Consider the following 21,140-nt stretch of genomic DNA (forward strand, 5'->3'; position numbering starts at 1 on the left):
TTTGCGATAATATTTATTGTTGGGTTACGGTAGCACTCGTTTACCGGCTGTGTTTTCGAAAATTCTCCTTGAAATACGGTGGCCTAACTTGTGTGAAAATTCGGCCACAACTCCAATTTTTTTGCACAAGAATAATAATTTCAGGAAGATTTTCGACATTTTTCCGGTCAAAATCCGACTTTTTTCTTCCCTTCTTTCTTTGTTCGATCAGAAAAAAAAACTCACCTATTTGGATGATAGAACGCGGCTAGCTGATCAGCAGCCGAACGCGGCGTTCCCGGTTTTGAATTTGTGGCCAAAAGGCGAATGAAGCCAACCGAGCGGTGCATATGGAATCAATAAATTTTGTTTAGTGTTTCTGAAAATGGGTTGGAGATGGTTGTTGAATTGTCAGAAAGGGAATTTGATAAGAAGAGTAGTGGACAAAGCATAGAAAGTACAAAAAATATCATATTGATAAGGGAAATGCGCCAAAAATTGCACAAAAAATATATTATTTTGAAGCTCTGCCCACTTTTTTGGCTTCGGCGATTTTAGACAATTAGGCTCCGCCTATTGTGATGAACAATGCCAAAGAAAAACAAAATTAGGAATTAGGCTCTAGTCACGGCTAGCAAAAAATAGAGGAAAAGTGGGCGGAGTCAATTTCAGCAGAGAGGAACACATGTTGTCCTATGACTTTTTTCCTGAGAACCAAAGTACGTACTCAAGGAGGGTTTTAATAGAGAAAAAAAGAGGGTTTTTCTCGATCAATTGGTGAGAATGAGAGGTTTTCTCCTCTGAATGTCTGCGTCTCTCACGGTGAAATGAATCTCTCGGGGGGGGGGGGGGGGGGGGGCAGAAGTGAAAGATATATACTGGAATTGAACACAACTAGTCATCTGGTTTTTTTGAAGAAGAAGAGGAAAATAGGAGAGACGGTCTCCTTGCATGTTATCGATTTGGAGGTTTCTATGACATCTCCAGCCTAGAAGAAGGAGTTCCAAATTCTAAAGATCTTGAGCGGAAGATAGAGCTCAAACCGGACCAGCAACTTTGAGCCCATATATCTCGTTTTGTGAAAGATATCAGAAATCAGTCGACTAACAAAATGTTTAGAATATTATGAGAAACATTTTGTCAGTTGACCACTTTTTGAGACCTCTTCCAGGAAATGAGATATATGAGCTCAAAGTTAGAAGGTTAGGGTTTAGCGCTCTTGTCAGGGAGGTTCGGAACCGAGTTCCGGCCATTTCCGGAATGAAATTCCGGTCGGAATATTCCCGAAAGATTTTTTCGGACTGAAATTCCGACCGGAGTTTTTCCGAAGCATTTTTTCGGAATCAAAATTTTTACGGCTACAGTATGCCAGGAAAAATTAAATGAAATTCCCGCTGTAAAATTCGAATTCTACAAAATTCCGAAAAAAGCCATTCCGAACATCCCTGACTCTAGTTTGTACTCAAGAGAATTCCTTTCAAGAGAACCTGACTACCAAGATCGCAATCATGGGAGAATTCAAAATTTAGAACTTTTAAATTCTCAGAATTCGGTGATTCCAAAAAGGACCCAAGTCTCGAAAAATGCTTGAAAATGAGGTATTCTATATTTCAGAACCTGTTTAAGCATACTTGGGCAGGAGTTTTTTTTTCAGAATATTCTCAGCCAGGGCCGTGAATTTTCAAGAATAGTTTAAAGGAAGAAAAAGTTCAGAAATAAGGAAAGACCACAGTGTACTTGAGCTATGAGCTGTTTGATGATTTGACCTCCGAACACCTAGTGCTCTCTTCGTACCCAGACAGCCCTCTCTTGAGCTCCAAGAGTTCTGGACCGCCCTGCAGGCCAGACCATTTTTTTTAAAAGTGAAACCAAAAGTCAATAAAAGTAAACAGAGCCACAAATCATGGCACAATTGGGAGAGCACTTTTTGGCAGAATTTTCCTAGATGATTTCTAGGCCACAAAACATCCTTAAAATCCAAAAATTAGTCCTTTTCGGCAAATGATTCTTGCAAACAAAACTCCCGCCAAAACTGAAAAATTCAAAATTGTTCGTTAAAAACGAATAGAAAGAAGACACCCATCCCTGCGAATTAAGTCATATGAAAAACCGGTTTTTGGGGTCAGAGAATTCTGTGACAAAACGACGAAAATTGTGGTTTTTGAAAAATCCCAATTTTCCGTTTTATGGAACAGGGAAGTGAATTATGCAAAATTAGGAGAACAAGCGAATGGTGGGAAAATGTGCTTTGAACCACTTCCGGGATGGTATTCATGCCATGCGCCTTTAAATTTTCGAGGTTTTTCAATAATCGTTTTTAATCAATTTTTTGTTGAAAAAAAACCGTTGAAATTGTCGAAACTCTGGAAAAAACCAAGAGACTTTAAAGGCGCATGGAATTGAAAAATGAAAAACAAAGATGCGCCTTTAAAGAATTCCTGGTCTAGAAATTTCAAAAGAATTTCTAGGCCAGTCGGGCATCAAAAATTTAGAAAAAAAAGATCCCTATTTATGGAAAATCAGCAAAGACTGCTCATTGATTTCGTGGGAATCTGATCTTCAACACCAAAATCTCCAAAATAAACAAGAACAACATCAAAAAATGTGCTTATTCTGTTGTTATTTTCTCCTTTCCTCGTCTCCCTATCATATCAGAAAACCACCTCCTCCCCATCCCCCTCTTTTATTAGACACCATTCACATGACACGTTTTTTTTTCGATAATAAGTACCTGTGTCCAAAAAGCAGACCCCGTCGACCTTTGTCTCCTTTTTATCTCTAATCATCCGAAATCGGAGAGGATGTGTGTTATCACTTATCACACATATACTATCACGGTCACGAGAGTGAAACGTTCATTGAGACCGTACACCGGAGAAAGGGAATGACTGATTATGTCATGGAGGGGTTTCCCGGGTGAGGGAGACTAGATTTTCCACTTTTGGATTTCTAGGCCAGCAGAGACTAGAATTCCAAGGATGGAACTTCTAGTCCATCAAGGACTAGAATTCAACAGAATGCAATTTCTAGGGCATCGAGTGCTAGCTTTGATTCCTAGGCCACCAGAGAATGATAGCTAAGCTTTCACAATTTTGGTTTCCAAGCCACCGTACTGCTGTGATATTTTTAACAGACAAAGTTGAAAGTTTTCTATGCCATCAAAATGGAAAATTGACAAAATTCAGATTTCCAGGCCACCAAAAATTGAAATTGTCAAATGTTGGATTTCTAGGCCGCTCGTAGGATTTTCTCTGCCCATTGCCCATGAGTTTACGAGTTTTGCGATGGATGATCTGAACAACAATTTCTCAAGGACGGACTAGTTTTTTACAAACCAAAGACGGACTAGTTTTTGCGACTCTCAATTTCTAGGCCACCGGGTTTTTCCGGAATTTTGTGCAAATCCCGCCTTTTTTCGCAAAAATTTCGAAGAAAAAGAATTCGAGCACAACAATTACAACAATTTCCAACGAATTATACATAATATCTTGCAATTATAGCCAATTATCACCTAATTAACCCCAATTTAAGAGTTTTCAGGTATACTGCTCGAAAAATCCGATTTACGCCCTTCCCAGTCACTCAAACCCGATTTTTCTTTTGAAATTCGATAAAAAATGAAATTCTCACTATTTTGACATGCAAATCAAGAGAAAACATGCAAAAAAGTGTGAGAAAAGCGCATGAAAAGTGCCGAAAAATTTCATCACGGGCGAAAAATGCATGTCAGCAAGCGCGCTCCGTCGCACAACAGAAAGTTGGAAATTTTCAGCGAATTTGACGAATTTTCACCTATTTTTCAAAGAAATTACAGTGGATTTTTATGATTTTCAAAACGAAATTCGAGTTTTAAGACGTCTTTCAATGTTTTGAATTCGATTTTCAACCATTTTTCAGCGGTTTTGTAGAGGAAAAATTGGTGAAAACTTGGCTTGAAAATTTGTCTTCTTTTTCAGAAATTTACATTTTCATTTGATTTCTTTTCAGCTCAAGCATATCTGGGTAGTTTTCCTAGTTTTTCGAAAGGGAGGAATTGGGAAAATTGTGAGTTTTTCAAATTAGAATTTGAATTTTTCCCAAAAAATTGAAAAAAAACGGAAATTGGCTCCGAAAATTCAAAAATATTTTTTCCAGGCTCCTCTCTCCCCGAATCTCAAACGATATGGGTCTCCGATCGCACGAGCAGCTAGTCGTGTGTGTCGGAGTGATGTTTCTGCTCACCGTATGCATCACAGCCTTCTTTTTCCTTCCTTCCGGAGGTGCTGATCTCTATTTCCGAGAGGAGAATAGTGTTCATGTCAGAGACACTTTCATCAGAAACGAAGCTCTGCGGAAAAAAGAGCAAGAGGAATTGCTCAAAAAAGCGGAAGAAGCGAATCCCGTCCCAATCCCGAAACCAGAAATCGGTGCCGCTGATGATGCAGAGGGACGGCGGGTTTTCGTGAAACAAATGATTAAATTCGCATGGGATGGATATCGAAAATACGCCTGGGGAGAGAATGAACTGCGGCCGAATAGTCGATCGGGACACTCTTCGTCGATTTTTGGTTATGGAAAGACTGGAGCGACGATTATTGATGCTATTGATACACTGTTTATTGTGGGATTGAAGGAAGAGTATAAGGAAGCGAGAGATTGGATTTCGGAGTTTAATTTTAAGGATTTAGCGGTGAGATTTTATTGGAAATGTTGTAAGAAGAGAGCTGACGAACTTTGAACGTGGGGCTGGTGGCCTAGAAATCCAAGTTTCGGAAACTTTTCGAAAATTTTCGGTTTTTCAATAAGTTTTGGAGAATCTGAATTTCCGCCATCAAAATGGAAAGTTTCCGAAAATCTGGATTATTCGAAATATGATGGCCTAGAAACTGGAACCAGATATTCTAGGCCATCGACCGACCGCAGTTCAAAAAGTGTTTCCAGGGTCTAATCAGTCCCACTGAAAAATCAAAAATATTCCAATTTTTCCAGAAAGGCGACCTGTCGGTATTCGAGACCAATATCCGTTTCACTGGTGGCCTTCTCTCCGCCTACGCTCTAACCGGTGACAAAATGTTCCTGACGAAAGCAGAAGACGTGGCGACGCTTCTACTGCCAGCCTTCGAAACCCCATCCGGAATACCGTACTCCCTAATTGATCTACAAACGGGAAGAGTCAAAACGTACAGTTGGGCGAGTGGAAAAGCGATTCTCTCCGAGTACGGATCGATTCAACTGGAATTTGATTATCTATCGAATTTGACTGGAAATCCGATTTTCGCTCAAAAATCCAATAAAATCAGAGATGTTTTGACGGCTATGGAGAAGCCAGAAGGACTGTATCCCATTTATATTTCAATGGATAACCCGCCAAGATGGGGACAACGTGAGTATTTGAACAGGCGGCGGGGTCCTTTGAAAATAATGCTGAAATTTTCAGATCTGTTCTCAATGGGAGCCATGGCTGACTCGTGGTACGAGTATCTGCTCAAACAATGGATCGCTACGGGTAAAACGGACCAAAGAACAAAACGAGAGTACGAAGAGGCCATCTTTGCTATGGAGAAACGAATGCTCTACAAATCTGAGCAATCCAACCTATGGTATTTCGCAAAACTCAATGGGAATCGTGTGGAGCATAGTTTCGAGCACTTGGCGTGCTTCTGTGGTGGAATGGTTGTGTTACATGCGATGAATGAGGAGAACGCGACGATTGCTCAGCATTATATGGATTTAGGAAAGAATATTGGGCATACGTGTCACGAGTCGTATGCTAGATCAAGTAAGAGAGCAAGGAATTTGAATTTTTTCGAAAAAAAAGGGAAAAATGAGCCTTCGCATTCGTTAAATTGCTCTTTCTAGTGTTGTAGACAACAAAAACCGTAAAAATCCAAAAAATTTGCTTTTAAAACGAGCATTTTCAAAGGTGGAAGAGGAAGTTTTTTCTAGTCCGCGTTCAGCACTTTTCCTCTCTTCTTAATTGTTTTTAATGGTTAATGGAGAAAAAATATATAAAAAATCACTGCCTGCGAACTACAAATCTTTCTCTTCCACCTCAGATTTCCAGGATTTTTGAATTTGTTCGAATTTTTAGGAATTCTAGAATTTTTGAGATTTTCAATTTTCTTAGGATTGTTCTATCCAAATTTTTAGATTCTGAAATTCCCATTTCCAGCCACTGGCATCGGACCGGAATCATTCCAATTCACGTCATCGATCGAAGCGAAAACCGAACGTCGTCAAGATTCCTACTACATCCTCCGTCCAGAAGTCGTCGAGACGTGGTTCTATTTGTGGCGTGCGACGAAGGACGAAAAGTATCGACAGTGGGCGTGGGATCATGTGCAAAATCTGGAGAAGTACGCGAAAGGAAACGCCGGATATTCGGGAATTCGAAACGTCTACGACTCGAATCCAGAACAGGACGATGTGCAGCAGTCGTTCCTTTTCGCTGAACTATTCAAATATTTGTATTTAATATTTAGCGATGACGATGTTCTTCCTCTAGATCAATGGGTATTCAATACGGAAGCTCATCCTTTCAGAATTCGGCATTAGTGACCTTTTTTCTGTATTTTTTAGTCTTTTTTAAAAGGAGAATCCGACCGAAAAATGGCTTTTGCATCAAAATGTGTAGAAAAAACAAGCAAATTCACATAGAAAAAGTGAAAAATCTCTGGAAACTCCTAGAAGATTCTGGAACCTTTTTTTAATTTCTGAAAATTCTAGCCCACCTTCAGAAACGTGTCAGAATGGCCTAGAATGTTCATGTTTGGCGGAAATTCAAAAAAAAATTCCAGAACCTTTTAGAAGTTTCCAGAAATAGACAATTTTGATTTGTTATTTCGCTTTTTTGAGGTTTCCAGAATTTTTATGTGAATTTACATACTTTTCTACATATTTTAATGCAATTTCAATTTTTAAGTCGATATTGTCCTCCCCCTTTAAAATCCTTTTTTGTGTAAATATGGGTAAAAAGTGAGATTCTTCTTCTCTTCTCTCTTCTCTGTTCATATACATTTCCTGTCTAATTTATTGTTTTTTTTTCTTCTTTATTTTTCCTATGGAAAAATCCCTTCCCTCTCCCTGATGACCAAAATTTTTGACATTTCCAGTGTTTTTTAACTTATTTTTATGTCATTTTGCTTTCTTGTTGCCCTTTTTCCTAATTTAACGATGAACTGAATCCATTTTTTTTTCGAATTTTTTGGGACTTTTGGGGCAAAATCTTGAAAAGAAAATTGGCTAAAAATTGACATTTCGGTGGCCTGGAAATCCAAATTTTGGGATTTTTGGGGCTAAAATTGGCACATGAAAACTCGTGGCAAACTACAGTGATCTCGCAAAAATAATGTCTAAAAATGCTGAAATCACTGATATCAACATTATGATAACAAATTCAGAAAATCCTAGAATCTCCAGCGACCAGAATTCGAATATAATGAAAAATTAAAAAAAAAAACATTCCAGTTGTATTATTATATGAAAAAAAAGAATAAGAAGCAAATGGAACGACTGCAAATGTGCTCCATTGGACTTTTTTGAATTTGGGAAAATAAAGAATTTATTAATCAAAAAAAAAACAACCCGAAAAATGAGCAACCCGAGAGAAAAAAAACATAAAGAGGGAAAATAAACAACTCTCCAGCCTAAAAATTTGATCTACAAGCGTTTTGTTCAACGGAGCGCGTTTGCACAGCGGCATGATTTTACAACAGCGATATTTAATCGTTTTTCGTCGTTTTTTTCGAATTTTTCTCATATAAAAAATATTTATTCGGCAAAAACACACATTTTGAATGCAAAAACATCCAGTTTCGACCGAAAAAATAAAAGGGAAAATCGAAATTTTAGTTTTTTTTTTCAAAAAAAGACTGCTTAAAATACTCTTGAAAATTGCTTTTTACTATAATTGTTGAATTTTTTTTCAATAAATCGAAAATTCAGTTTCGATTTTCCATGTCAATTTTTGTTCTTTTTCGCAGGTTTTGCACTAAAAATATGTGTTTTTCAGCCGAACAATCATGTTTTAGAAAGAGAGAATTTTAAAAAAATACGAAAATTGGTTAAAATAAAATTTCGCACAAAGCAGGCGCGCTCCGCTGAACAAAAATCTTGAAATTTCAAATTTTTAAATTCGGAGATACCGTAAAAATGTGTGTCTAGATGAGTGTATAATGTACGGTTAGGAACACTTTGTTATTATACCGATCCACGTTGAAAATGTGTTTGTAGGCGTAGTAAAGACGAGTGAGTAGGCCTTCAGCATACATATTTTGTCCCAGCGTTTTCAGCTTTTCTGGGAATGCCAATCGGACGGCATCTCTGAAAAAACTTGACATTTTGGAAGTTTTTTTAGATCTTAGATTCTTAAACTCTCAAATTCCTGAATTTTCGGAATTCACATTCTCTGGATTCTGAACTTCTGGGATTTTCGGATTTTTAAAGATTTTTTAAAGTTTATAATTTTTCGAGATTTTAGGGTTTTTTTTTATTTTTAAGATTTTCAGATTCTTGATCTTCAACTCTCGAATTCCTGAATTTTTGGAATACAACGTTTCTGAATTGTGAACTTCGGGGATTTCGGGATTTTTTAGATTTTCGTATTTTGATGGAATTTGGAGATTATCAGGATGCGCCGATAATGATAATGATTTTTCGTATACCTACAATTTTTGGGCTTTTGCGATTTTAGGGATTCTCGAAATTTTAAGGTTGTTTAGGCTCTTAAATTCCTACATAGATTCTTAGGATCCTCAGAATCTTGGACTCTCGGATTTTTGAATTCTCAAAATTAAGATTTTTTAGATTCTGAACTGTATTATGTGATATTAGCATTTTTTAGAATTTTTAGAATTTTCGGATTTTAAAGAATATTCCTGTTTTTTAAACTTTTTGAAACTTTGGATTGTCGGAATTTTTAGGATTCTTAATATTCTCAAAATCAGAGTTTGAAATACCGCCTTTCGACTCACCTCAACTTATGCACCGCCCGTCTATCACAAGTCCCGTTATCATGTCGAAAAATAAAATTGGCTCTTTGGAATAGTTCCATTTTTGTCTCCTCCTTCTGATCCGAATCCACTTGAATCATGACTGGTGTCGTTTCTCGTGTCCCACGAAAATAATCTGATGAAGAGATGATCCTGAAAATGGGTTACGGTGGTTGGGTTACTGTAGATACCCCCTTTTGTTTTTTTATGGGATCCCTAGAGGGACACTTCAATTTCAGGGTTCCTTCTCAAACAGGTTTTACGGTGACTACAGTAATCCTTACCATCTAGGTAACCGATGACATTTGTAGTTCCTATGACCACACAAATATGTCATAATTGATGAATCCGGACTTTGGTGGGACCTCATAAAAGCGTCGACCTGAAAATTAGAGTTCGATAGAGCGCATTTGCCAAAAATCTTTTTTTTTTGAAAGGATTACTGTAGTTTCCCTATCTCTGGGAGATCTATTATAATTGTGAGGAAGAACAAAAAGTAGACAATTCGAAAATTTTGTTCTTATTATCTGTTGCGAAAATCTCCGAAGCCTACGTAACAATGTCAATGGCACAATTGGAATTCTGACAGTCTTTTCTGATTTGGTGGCCTAGAACCCAACAATTTTAAGTAAGATGGCTAATAATCATTCTTAATATGATGGACTTGCTTTTGAACCGGGGGTCCTGGAAAACTAAAAATTGAAATTCTATTTCGATGGCCTAACTTTAAGAGTGTGTGGCCTAGAAATTCGAATTTTTGGAAACTTACCAATTTGGTGGCCTAGAAATCGAGAATTAAGAATTAGATGACCAAATGACCTGAATTCTCATTTTTCATCTGATGGTCTAACTTTTGAATTGGGTGGCCTAGGAATCCAAGTTTTCAATCCAAGTTTTCATAACCGAGAATCCCAAAAAAACCCGAAGTCTAATATCCCTGATTCTTGTTTTTCATCTGATGGCCTAACTTTTCAATATGATGGCCTAGAATTCCTATTTTCGGAAATTGCCCTTTTTTATGGCCTAGAAATCTCAAAAACGCTCTTACCTGCATGAAAAACTGATGTGTGGTAGGATTTCCACGTACGAAATAAGTGGATCCACATATCCAACCATGCATTCGCTTGTATTCCGGCAGCTGAAAATTGAAAGTGGTCATGGCCTTGGCTTAGAAATTCTGGCATAGAAAATTTACAATCAGAAAGCTAGTCCACAGGATGTTTTGGATGTTAACATAGCCCCAGCATGTTACCAACAGCCCAGAACTATCAAAAACCTCTATTGGAGGTTGTTAGGTCATTTGCCATGGTGGCCTATTTTTTAACACATCCAGGGCATTTTAGACGTTTTCTATGCAATAAATTGTTCATGGCCTAGAAAAATCCAGAGAAAGTTAAGCCACTATCACTATATTCGAAAAAATCATTTAAAATGTTTCATTGCGTTTTGGATGTCAACACCAGTGGCCTAAAAACCCCCAACGAATTTCCTAGTCCACCGGAAAAGCCCACCTGCTCATTTCCAACCGTGTCAAAAAGAATATACTGATCGGTATATCGATCCTCAATATTCATCGACTCAAAATTCTCAATCCACAACGAATCCTGTTGCATTGCCCAATAATTGATTCCTCGAAGTGCCAACGATGCACACACTCGGGTACGAGTCAACAGCACCAACTGATAAATGATATATCGTCGATTCTCGTACGTTTCCTCTAGGGACTCCTGAAAAACCCTTCATATGGCCTAGAAAATGTTATCCTAGACGATACCTTGATAGGATCCAAATCGACAACGACACTCGGAATTTTCGGATACTTTTCTTGTAAAATCATATGAGAATTTGTGTCGAATGATATGGCGACAAGGCGAGACAGGGCGTTCGGAATGAATTCCAAATTGCAAATATGATTCAAAAAGATATCCAAATTGCTTGAGTCGTACTGTAAAAGAATACTGTTAAAAATATATATAGGGATGGCCTAGAAAACACACAAGAAAGTTAGGTCATCTTATTTGGTGGCCTAACTTGACAATAGTGGACTAGAAAGACTCCCAACTTTGATAGCCTAGAACTCGTATATTCAAATTTCTAGGCCACATTTTCTCAAAAACTTACAAAAACGATATACGGTGGCTTTTGCATTGCCTTCAGCCCCTCGGAAAATTGCACAAAATCATAGTCATTATGGATGTCTTCGAAGGATAGCTGGAATATTTAAATTGATAGACTAGAAAACTCGGCACTCTTCTAGAATCACGGAACGAAAAAAAATCACGGAACGAAAAAAAAAATCACGGAACGAAAATTTTGGGTAATCCAAAAATTGCTAGGACCTTTATTCAAGTACTATCCTGAAATCTAACCTTGACATTACATTTTTTTTGCTCAGTATCCAAAATGACCCCCGAAATGTTGTATATTGAGTCCTTAAGGTACACTAGTTGATAGCGTACATGGTTAATAGGTTACATAGGACCTTTCCCAGATGTTCTGAGGATCATGGGACATATGAGAGTTAGATTAGAGGCTGCAACGAGCAGAGTTATCAAACTTCCCGTCGTTTTTTGGGTGTCCCACATGAAGGAAACATGATGGTTCAGCCTAAGCCTATAATTGAAGAAATCTTTTCTAATTCAAAAATAGTCTTCTTGAACAAAATATTGGTCCGGAATAAAAATAGTCTTGGGCCAAATTGAGTAGAAATCGTGGCATGAAATTTCTTGCCTCGGATTTTTCATTTTTCAAAAATTCGATGATATTTTTGGGTTGAGGAAGCTTTTTTCAACCACTTCTTTCAGGCTCTTTCAGGCTGAAACGCCATGCTTCTTTTATCTAGAACACCATAAAATGTCAGCAAGCTCAATAACTGTTTGGTGTAGCTTTAAACTGAGTTTTCAGATGTTCTACAGGTCCTATGAAACCTGTTAACTAACGTATCTTAAGAAATTGATATACCCTTTTTAGTATACCTTGGGTATTGGAAAAAGTAAAATTGATGCCAAAGTTAGTATTACGGATACTACTTGTCAAAGTAAAGAAGATAGCAGTTTTTTGGATCACCCAAAATTTTCGTTCCGTGATTCTATTTTTCGTTCCGTGATTTTTTTTTTCGTTCCGTGATCACAGGTGATTCGCGAACAATCCGTTACGGACGCTCCCCGTTCGCGTGCGGTCCGTATGCGGTTCCTATTTCAACCGCGCGCGAACGCGAAGCGTCTGTAACGGACCCGTTCGCATTTTACCTGTGATTCTAGAAGAGTGCCGAAAACTCTTTCTAGGCCACCGGGACCAACCTTCGCGGCCACCCTGTCGACTGTCATAATAACATTTCGTTGTCGAAATAAATGTATAGACATCATGCTCTGGAAAAATTAAGGGGTTTTTGGGATAGGGTGGCTTAACTTTTTCAGTGAGGGACTAGAAAATGTTCTTTTTTAAAATTATTTCTTTAGGATCAAAAAGTATACTTTTCGTCTTTTTTTTTGGCTTTCCAAAAAACATATAAAATCCGGAGATTTGAATCTTCTGATTTTTGAGGAGATCAACATAATTGCGATTTTTTGAAATTTTTTTGAAAAATGCGATTTCAGATTTTTCAAAAAAATTTTGATTTTTAAAGGTTTTCAGCTATTTTCAAAGATTTATTTTTCGATTTTTCTAGTTTTTTTCGTCTTTGCACTTGGGTTCACGCGAGGGGGTCAGAAAGCGCGCCCCAGTAAATTTTTCAAAAATTCTCATTTGGCTGCCGGCGCTTGTTGACTGACAATCATATGCATTAGGCCGACACGTTTATTTTTTCAATATTTTTCGATGTTTTCGTTCGTTTTCGCTCGTTTTTTCTCGTTTTTTCTCGTTTTTTCCCCATTCCATTTCCCCATTTTTCCCACCACGTGAAATCCACGTGTCATTTTGAATTAGTTAATTTCGGCTGGCCTACGAGTTAGCTGGGGCGAGCTTTCTGACCCCCTCGCCTGAACCCACGTGTCTTTGTCGAAGTTTGATTACTGTAGAATACTGTAGAAAACTCATTCCCTTTTGTAGATTTTTTTTGCAAGCTCAAATTTTTGTGTGCATTTTGACGTGGTTTCGCTTGAACAAAATGAAATTACAAAATACAAAGTTTTCTACAGTAATCTACAGTAATCTTTCGTCAAGAACACCATCTCATCAAATTTCAGACAAAAAAAAATCAGAAAAATGGAGAGAGAATCTTCAAAAATAGCCGAAAAACCTTACAAGTTTTGCAAGAACTTGAAGAAAAATCAATTGTTTCCGGAAATGATTTTTAGGTTACGATATTTTTCGTTGTGGGACCTTTTTTGTACCAGTTTAAAGGCGCATAAGCTCAATAAAAATATTCCTTACAACTTGAAATTTTAAGAGCAAAAAAGAAATTCAGAAATTCAGAAGTTCAGAAATTCAGAAATTCAGAAATTCAGAAATTCAGAAATTCAGAAAACCAGGAATTCAGGAATTCAGAAATTCAGGAGTTCAGGAATTCAGTAATTCAGTAATTCAGAAATTTAGAAAATCAGGAATTCAGTAATTCAGAAATTCAGAAATTCAAAAATTCAGAAATTCAGAAAACCAGGAATTCAGAAATTCAAAAATTCAGAAATTCAGAAAACCAGGAATTCAGGAATTCAGAAAATCAGAAAATCAGGAATTCAGTAATTCAGAAATTTAGAAAATCAGGAATTCAGGAATTCAAAAAATTAGAAAATCAGGAATTCAGGATTTCAGACAACATAAAAACTCACAAACAACAACGGCAAAACAGCAGCGACGGAAAAAATAAAAAGAACGACGATAACGGAAAACGAATGGCGGGAATTTGAAATTTTAGACAATCCACCACTGGGATTTTCAGAAATAGGCATATTCCTTCTTCTTCTCCCGCAAAAATTTTCTAAATTGCTTCTTCTTTTTTTCTAATAAAAAAAAGAGATAGACCGTTTCGTAATCGGGAAGAAAAAGGAAAGAGATGGCTAATAGGAGAAGCCCAGAAATTTAGATTTAGAGATTCAAAATTTGGATAAGAATAAGACAAAAAAGAGGGAAAAGGATATCTTGTTGTTCCGTGGATGAATATGAAGAAGAAGAGATTCGGAAACAGTTCTCTGGGATAGTGTTCCTATGAAATGAGAACTAGTTGGTTTTTCGAAGATTTGAATCTTTGAATTCCCTACTTTCCGTGTTTCGTTTGGAAACTTTGTGAGAATTCTACTTCCGGTCTTTATATAGGGATTTTTAGAGGGTCAGAAATCATTGTGTTTTGATACTGGGTGTGATTTATTTGCAAAAGAAAGTAATGAAGCAGATCTTCGAAAGTATACATGAAAAATGTAAACATGAGATTTGGAAGGATTGATAAGTGCCCGAATAACTTCAGACCAATTTATCTCGTTCCCTGTTAGAGATATCAAAATGTGGCTGATAAAATACTTATCGCAATATCAGCAATATTTTATCAGTTGACAACTTTCTGATATATCTTACAGGAAACGAGATAAATGGGATTAATGTTGACGCCTTGAATTTTGAATAAATGCAGACAGTTAGAGTGTATCGTTGTCTGCGTCTCTTACCTATCTAAAGTTAAACAAACCTATCTCGGCTCCAGATAAGCTAGGAGACTCGCTCGTCTAACTAATCGTAAATTAGAATTGTCATTTTCAGATTTTTAGTGTTTTTCAAAAATTTCTCTTATATAAAGAAATGGAGGAAAGAAGGGGTGTATAGATAAAAAAATAATGAAGAGGATTTTTAAAAGTATACAAAAAAACAAAAAAATGTGTCAATTGAGATTTGAAGGCTTGGCGAATATCCATTTCAAATACCTTGAAACCTAAAAAAACGGCTCAGGGACATTTCGCACAAAGTCTTTTTTATTACTGAATTTCTGAATTTCCGAACTTCCGATATTCTGTTTTCCTGAAGTTCCAAACCTATGGAATTTCCCGATTTCCGAATTTCCGAATTTCTGAATTTTTGAATTTTTGGATATTTGATAATTTTGGAATTATTTCTAATTTTTTGAATTTTTGGAATATTTCGGGTTTGAAATTCCAAGATTCCAAGATTCCAAGGATTCTGAAGATTCTTGGAAGTTCGTTTTCTGAAATTCCGGGAATTTTGGGGAATTATCATTTTTAGGACATTAGAGATTATTTCGATTTTAAGATTTTTGTTTATTTTTGTGATTTTTGAAACTTGCTTCGGAATTTTTTGAAATTTCAGATTTTTTGGTTTTTTTTCAAATCCCTTAATGTCTGTATTCCCGAATTTCTGAATTTTTAAATTTCAAGTTTCAAATGTTTGAATTTCCGATTTCTGTTATTTCAGATAAGAATCTCGACGACTACACAATGCAACACTAATTCAAAATTTGTTCATTTTCTGGATATTCATCGATATCGAAAAAATCGAGAATGGCATCTTTTTACACAGAACAAAATTTAGGAAATTATTATCTCTGGATCTAAAAAAAAAAGAGAAAAAACTAGTTTTCATTGTTTCGTTGGAGGGTGTAGATATGGGAAAATGGAGGGATTTGAATTCAAAAAATTATTTTTTTTTTCAAAAAAAAGTTTCATTTACGAAAACCCGTTGATAAGGAAAAACAAAGGAAAAATTGAAAGACCTAGAAAGGAGAAGATAGTTAAAAATAAATTAAAAATCGTCTAAATCGAGAGCCAAAGTTCGTCATGATGATTCTCCTGATCCGATTGGCACATTCCATCCACATTGACAAATGGAGGACAGCATTGAGGTGCATCACATGAGGATATTGCAATATCATTTCTGAAATTGAGGAAATGCGCTCCATTGAGAATTTTTTTTTGAAGTTTGGTAGGGAAGAAAGGCTTCCATCAGCATTTACCCAATTATCTCGGTTCCTAGAAGAGATATCAAAAAGTTGTCAACTGATAAACTGTCTGTGACAACATGATAAACATTTTAGTAGTTAATCACTTTTTGATACCTCTTACAGTAACCAAGATAAATTGAGTCAAAGTTGGGGGGGGGCTCTCCTACCCTAGCGTAGAAACCATTCACCATCATTTTGATACGCTTTATCTCGGTTCCTGTAAAAGATTTCAGCAGTTGATAAATTGATTATATCTTTCATAGGAACCGAGACAATCGATCTCAAAGTTGACGGTTTGTCCTTCTATTAGAGAAAATTCGACATTACAAGTTTATTAAAATTCAAAGATTATCGTTCTAAGCAACTGAGATATAATTGGGTTTAAAAACGCGTGTGTAAATAATTGAGCTTAAAAATATATGTGGTCTACACTTGCACACTTTGAGCTTGATTATCTCTATTCCTATAAAAGATTTATTAGTAATATTATGAAAAACATTTTATCAGTTAACCATGTTTTGATACCTTTTACAGGAACCTAATTAAATTAGGTCAAAGTAAACAAAAAAATTACTCACTTTGTACAAACTTTTCCATTGCACAACCGATTGTTGGACAACAGTTTGGCACAATGCTTATCCACAGGACACGCCTTCAGATTACAGGTTCCAAACTCTTGACGACGTCCTCTGAACACGAATTTTGCTTTTCGGGACTTCAAAGTTTGCAAAAACACTCACTCGCATTTTTTGGACCTACACGATCTGACGCGACTCCGAATTCCACAACCACCACAAGTCCTAGAGCACATTGACCATTCCCCCCAATCCGCCCACACATTTGGAGTGTCTACCGTAATTGGGGCCACTGGAATAATCAGCAATATATCGAATTAACCTTTAAAATCTCACTTGTGGTAGTAATAATAGTTGGCGCAATTGTCGTGCGTGGCTCGGATTCTGTGGATCGGACTTGGATTTTGAATCCGATGTCTGCGGATAGTTGAGATCGGAAAATGACAATTGCGGTGTCGATTTGAGAGACAAAACTGATTTCTGGCTTGTCGTAGCAACAGAATCTGTAAAAATAAAATTAGATTTCGGGATGATGGCCTAGAAATTATTCGAACAGATACCCTTGACTTGCATTTTGAGCCAATTGATCTCGGCTCCTGAAAAAGATATCAAAAATGTGCCAACTGATAAAATGTGAATCATGAAATTACTTCTATTTTATCAATTGACACATTTTTGGTATCCCTTCTAGAAAATGAGATGATTGAGCTCGAAGTTGGGAAAACCTACTACCCTAGCGCCCCTCACTCTTCTTTGAGTTTATTCATCTCGGCTCCTGTAAAAGATATCAAAAAGTTGCTAACTAATAAAATGTTTTTCATAATATCACTAACATTTTATCAGATGACAAAATTTTGATATCTCTGACAGTAACCGAGATAAGTGATAAAATGCCCACCTAAATCCAGTATTTCTCAAATCGTCCGAAATTTTGAGCTCGACAAAATCCACACACGTCGATGTGCAAAGGAAAGAGAAATCCTCGATAAATTCTATTTCGACTCGTTTCCCTTTTGGAGCTTTCAAGAGCCACGAGCATTTCTGATCAGCTTCGTATCCGGGATCCGGATAGTTTGGAGATTCTATCGTCTTCCATTCATCGGAAAGCTCAAGGATTCCACCGCATTCGGCGTCTACAAAATGGGAATTTTTAGAAATTCAAAAATTTTGAAACTCACTTTTCGCATCCTCATTTTTCTCACATTTTTCTCCGCCTAAACCGTCTGGACACAGGCATTCCGAGCATTTGGATGGTCTCATATATCCACCGTACTCACATTCTGTTTTTTCCGATTTGCATTCTTCTGGAATGTGGGATTTCACTTTTTTTTTGGGAGCATTTAAGGTTTTTTTTGTAAATGCGCTCCACTGAGACATTTCTCGCGAAGTCCACTCAGATATTACCTTTGCAATAAGCAGTATTAATGGTTGCCACATCATAAAATGACAGTTTCTCGCGTTGTCCAATTGTCTGCTGATACAATGAATCCCTCGTGACCACAGTTTTACTCTTTTGATCTACACTGAACGCTGTACTACCGTAGTGCATCACAGATCCCAAGTCATACGGTATTCCCAATGTATCGATTTCATCGTCACGTTGTAGGAAATCACTGATATATGATGGAAGGATGAAGTCTCGTTCGATCTGAAATTTCGGTATTCTACAGTGTCGACAAAGCGGTGGAAAACAGGGCCGCAGTCGGCCTCGGCCCAAGCTGTGGGTAGGTTGCTTCGGAAAATTAGTTTGTTTAAATAGTTTGAAAATCTTAAACAAGACTAAAGCTTAATCTTTGTAGTTGGCAACTTTTTTGTAAATTTTAGCCCTAGAGAGATATGGCATCAACCGCCACCTAACCGCCATCTAACAACCTAGCTGGCCGCCACATAACGTCTTCCATATGCCATATCTCATTAGGGCGTATTTGCAGCAAAAAGTTTTCGATTACAGAAATAAAGCTCGATTCTTGTTTATTATTATCTAAATCATTCAGTTAAAACACAAAACCTAGAACTACTTTTGTAAGACGTCAAAGTTGACGACTTTTTTCACTGGAAACCTAGGCCATGCATTTCATACCACACACCCACCGAAACATAACCCAACGCGTCGGGTCGACTCTGTTCATGCCATAAACCAAGTGCGTGTCCGATTTCGTGTTCAATAACGCCCATCTGTCAAAAAAAAGAAAGTGTTAAAAGATAGAAAAAACTTGCTTTCACACAACTTTCTCCAATCGAAATACCCTGACGACCTCCGTTTCGTCCAATCATTGAGTAGCATCTGAAATGCGTTATATAGATTTCTTTGAATTGTTGAAATTTACAGGTCGCACCCAAGTCAATTAATTTTACCTAACTTTTAATGTTGAGCCAATTTTTCTCGGTTCCTGTCAAAGGAATAAAAAAGTTGTCAACTGACAAAATTTTGATCATAATATCAGGAACATTTAACCAGTTTTTACATTTTTAATGTCTTGCATATGAATTAAGATAATGGAGCTGAAACTTTACAGTGTGCCCTTCTATTACAGATTTCACGGCCTTTTGAAAATGATCAACTTTGGATGTATACAAAAGTATTTCAGAATTTTTTAATTTGTCTGAAAACTCACAAATCTACTGAACAAAACTAGAGCTCTAATTTTGTAGTTGGCAACGTTTTTGTGCAAACGCGCCCTAGTGAGATACGCCTGCTTTTCTTGGGCCCCTCTCCCACCCGCCGCCGAAAAAAACAGCTGCACTTACGCTTGGCATATCTCGCTAGGGCGCGTTTGCACAAAGAAGTTGTCAACTACAAAAACGAAGCTCTATTTTTGTTTAGTACACCTAGAAATTTCCAAACAAATCAGAAAATTCTGAAATGCTTTTGTAAAACTCCAAACTTTACAATTTTTAATAAAAATTCGAAATCTCAAACTCTTACCCTTGACCACTGAAAAATTCGATATAATCTCCTACTGGTGCATCTGACACATTTTCAAAAGTGATACACGTGGAATCTTCCCAAAATCTGATGGCTGCGATAATTTGGCTGATGGTATAGAAATCTGAAAAAAGCCATATGGTGGCCTAGAATGTTCATGGCCTAGCTTTTGAAAAACTTACCAATACTCTCATGGAATCGATATTTGATAGGTAACGACTTCCACGTGGCAGTTTTATCGGAGACGAAGGATCTGAAAAAGAGAGTTAAAAAGCAAACGCGCTCTACTGATAAAACCTTCTCAATCGTTTAGTCTTATCCTTTGACAATGCCTTCAGAATATCCACAGCTTGACGGCGGGATAGGAAAATGTCTCCTAGAAATGGAAAAATAATCTTTGGACTTCCAAAAATTCGATATTACCTTCAAACAAAAATGGCGAGACTTTTTTATCAATGGTACCTTGTTGCGTACTGATAGCAACTTCTTTTTTCGAATCTTCGACGGCCTGCAAATGATTTCCTTCCAGAATTTTCAAATTGCCAAAATTCGGATTATCCGAAAATCAGGATTTTCCGAAATTCCAAAACTCTTGTTTTTCAAGTCTCAAAACTTCAAAATACAGAAAAAAAAACACTTCAAAATTACTAAATTTCCTAAAGATTCCGAGAAAATATGAACTTTTTGGAATTCCGAAAATATGGGTTTTCACAATTTTCCGAGATTCCAAAAAAACTCAAAAAAACGAAAAAAAGTGTTTCTTTAAAGTTTCTGAAAATCCTAGTTTTTTTGTTTTGGAATTTTCCGAAATTATGAATGAAGAAAGCCAATTTTTTAGAAACTACAATGAATTCCGAAAATCCCGAAATTATATTTTTCAATACTTTTCGAGTTTCCGAGATTTCGAAAACGTCCATAACGCATTCCACCACAGATTTCCGAAAAAAATTTTCGAGAAATGGAATCCGGATTACGGTAGCCGGAATAATATTAATTTTTCGAAGGAAGGCCACTATACCTCGAGCCCCTAGAAAAAAGTACCTATCGTTGTAGTAACCAAAAAGCATCGATCAGCTTTTTGATAGGATTGTCTTATAAGAAACCTAAGAATTATTGTCACGGAAATCGGAATACCAAATCCGGAAATCTCTGCAAAAAACTCACATCATGTCCGAATTCTCTGCCAGCGAAACTTCTGGAATGTGCCAATTTTTTCATTTTCAAGAGAAGCTCTTCCACGGTTTCCAGCTGCTTTTCTTCGACGTTAAAATGCTCCTGAAATGTTGATTTTTTAATAGGAAAAACAATTCTAAAACGTTGGTTTCTGAAAAACTATAATCCTGAAATCTCAAGATTTTGAAATTCTCAGATTCTGAAATTCCGAAATTTAAAAAGTTCCAATTTGAAAACTACAATGTATCTGTGTGTCCAGATGTCCCCTTCTCACCTTAAATTCATCAGCCACCAAATGTGCCGGATTTTGAGCTTTACAAATCGATATGGAAAGTAGGGAATTTAAAAATAGCAGTCGACAGAATCGACGCATGATAAAGAAGTGATAAGAAAAGAAGAATAAGAATAGTGGTTCGATTTCTTTCAGAATGGCAGATTAGAAGAAAAGAGAGAGAGAGAGAGAGAGAGGGGGGGGGGGAGAGAAAAGTGATAAATGATAAATGATATCCCTCTCTTTTTTAGTGTTGAAGAAGCTGATAAAAAGTGAAAGCTTCTAATGGGAAATTGGATAAGAGGATATTGAAGTTACGTAAAAGAACACAGAAGACTGTGTGACAAAAAGGACACCTTTTTTGCCAAAT

General features: G+C 36.8%; 4 protein-coding genes across 4 annotated transcripts in view; 1 reads left to right on the forward strand and 3 right to left on the reverse strand.

Moving 5' to 3' along the window:
- Nucleotides 1-329, reverse strand: part of CBG11883 — a gene marked incomplete at both ends in the record, with an annotated part of 6,941 nt that extends 6,612 nt beyond the window's left edge. The window contains one exon of the mRNA XM_045242313.1: nt 226-329. Coding sequence (XP_045094695.1) covers nt 226-329 — 104 coding nt within the window. The remainder of the gene's footprint in view (nt 1-225) is intronic.
- A 3,812-nt stretch (nt 330-4,141) lies between these two features.
- CBG11884 lies at nt 4,142-6,513 on the forward strand (the record flags this gene model as incomplete). Its single annotated transcript, XM_002638643.1, has 4 exons — nt 4,142-4,648; nt 4,948-5,341; nt 5,396-5,737; nt 6,131-6,513. The coding sequence occupies 4 exons, from the start codon at nt 4,142-4,144 to the stop codon at nt 6,511-6,513; spliced, it is 1,626 nt and encodes a 541-aa protein (XP_002638689.1).
- Nucleotides 6,514-8,117: 1,604 nt separating this feature from the next.
- Nucleotides 8,118-12,313, reverse strand: CBG11885 (the record flags this gene model as incomplete). Its single annotated transcript, XM_002638644.2, has 8 exons — nt 8,118-8,280; nt 8,931-9,101; nt 9,233-9,330; nt 9,997-10,086; nt 10,460-10,675; nt 10,723-10,893; nt 11,070-11,159; nt 12,197-12,313. 8 exons carry the CDS (start codon nt 12,311-12,313, stop codon nt 8,118-8,120), a joined length of 1,116 nt encoding a protein of 371 aa, XP_002638690.2.
- Nucleotides 12,314-15,637: 3,324 nt separating this feature from the next.
- Cbr-nas-36 lies at nt 15,638-20,872 on the reverse strand (the record flags this gene model as incomplete). The annotated part of the gene is made up of 15 exons (XM_045242461.1): nt 15,638-15,758; nt 16,404-16,514; nt 16,566-16,692; nt 16,737-16,903; nt 17,299-17,533; nt 17,579-17,704; nt 17,805-18,048; nt 18,492-18,575; nt 18,618-18,684; nt 19,327-19,450; nt 19,509-19,579; nt 19,624-19,702; nt 19,750-19,834; nt 20,491-20,601; nt 20,774-20,872. The coding sequence occupies 15 exons, from the start codon at nt 20,870-20,872 to the stop codon at nt 15,638-15,640; spliced, it is 1,851 nt and encodes a 616-aa protein (XP_045094696.1).
- Between the last annotated feature and the right edge of the window lie 268 nt (nt 20,873-21,140).

This window comes from Caenorhabditis briggsae, assembly GCF_000004555.2.
Source record: "Caenorhabditis briggsae complete genome, chrI, whole genome shotgun sequence".
Lineage (NCBI taxonomy): Eukaryota > Metazoa > Nematoda > Chromadorea > Rhabditida > Rhabditidae > Caenorhabditis > Caenorhabditis briggsae.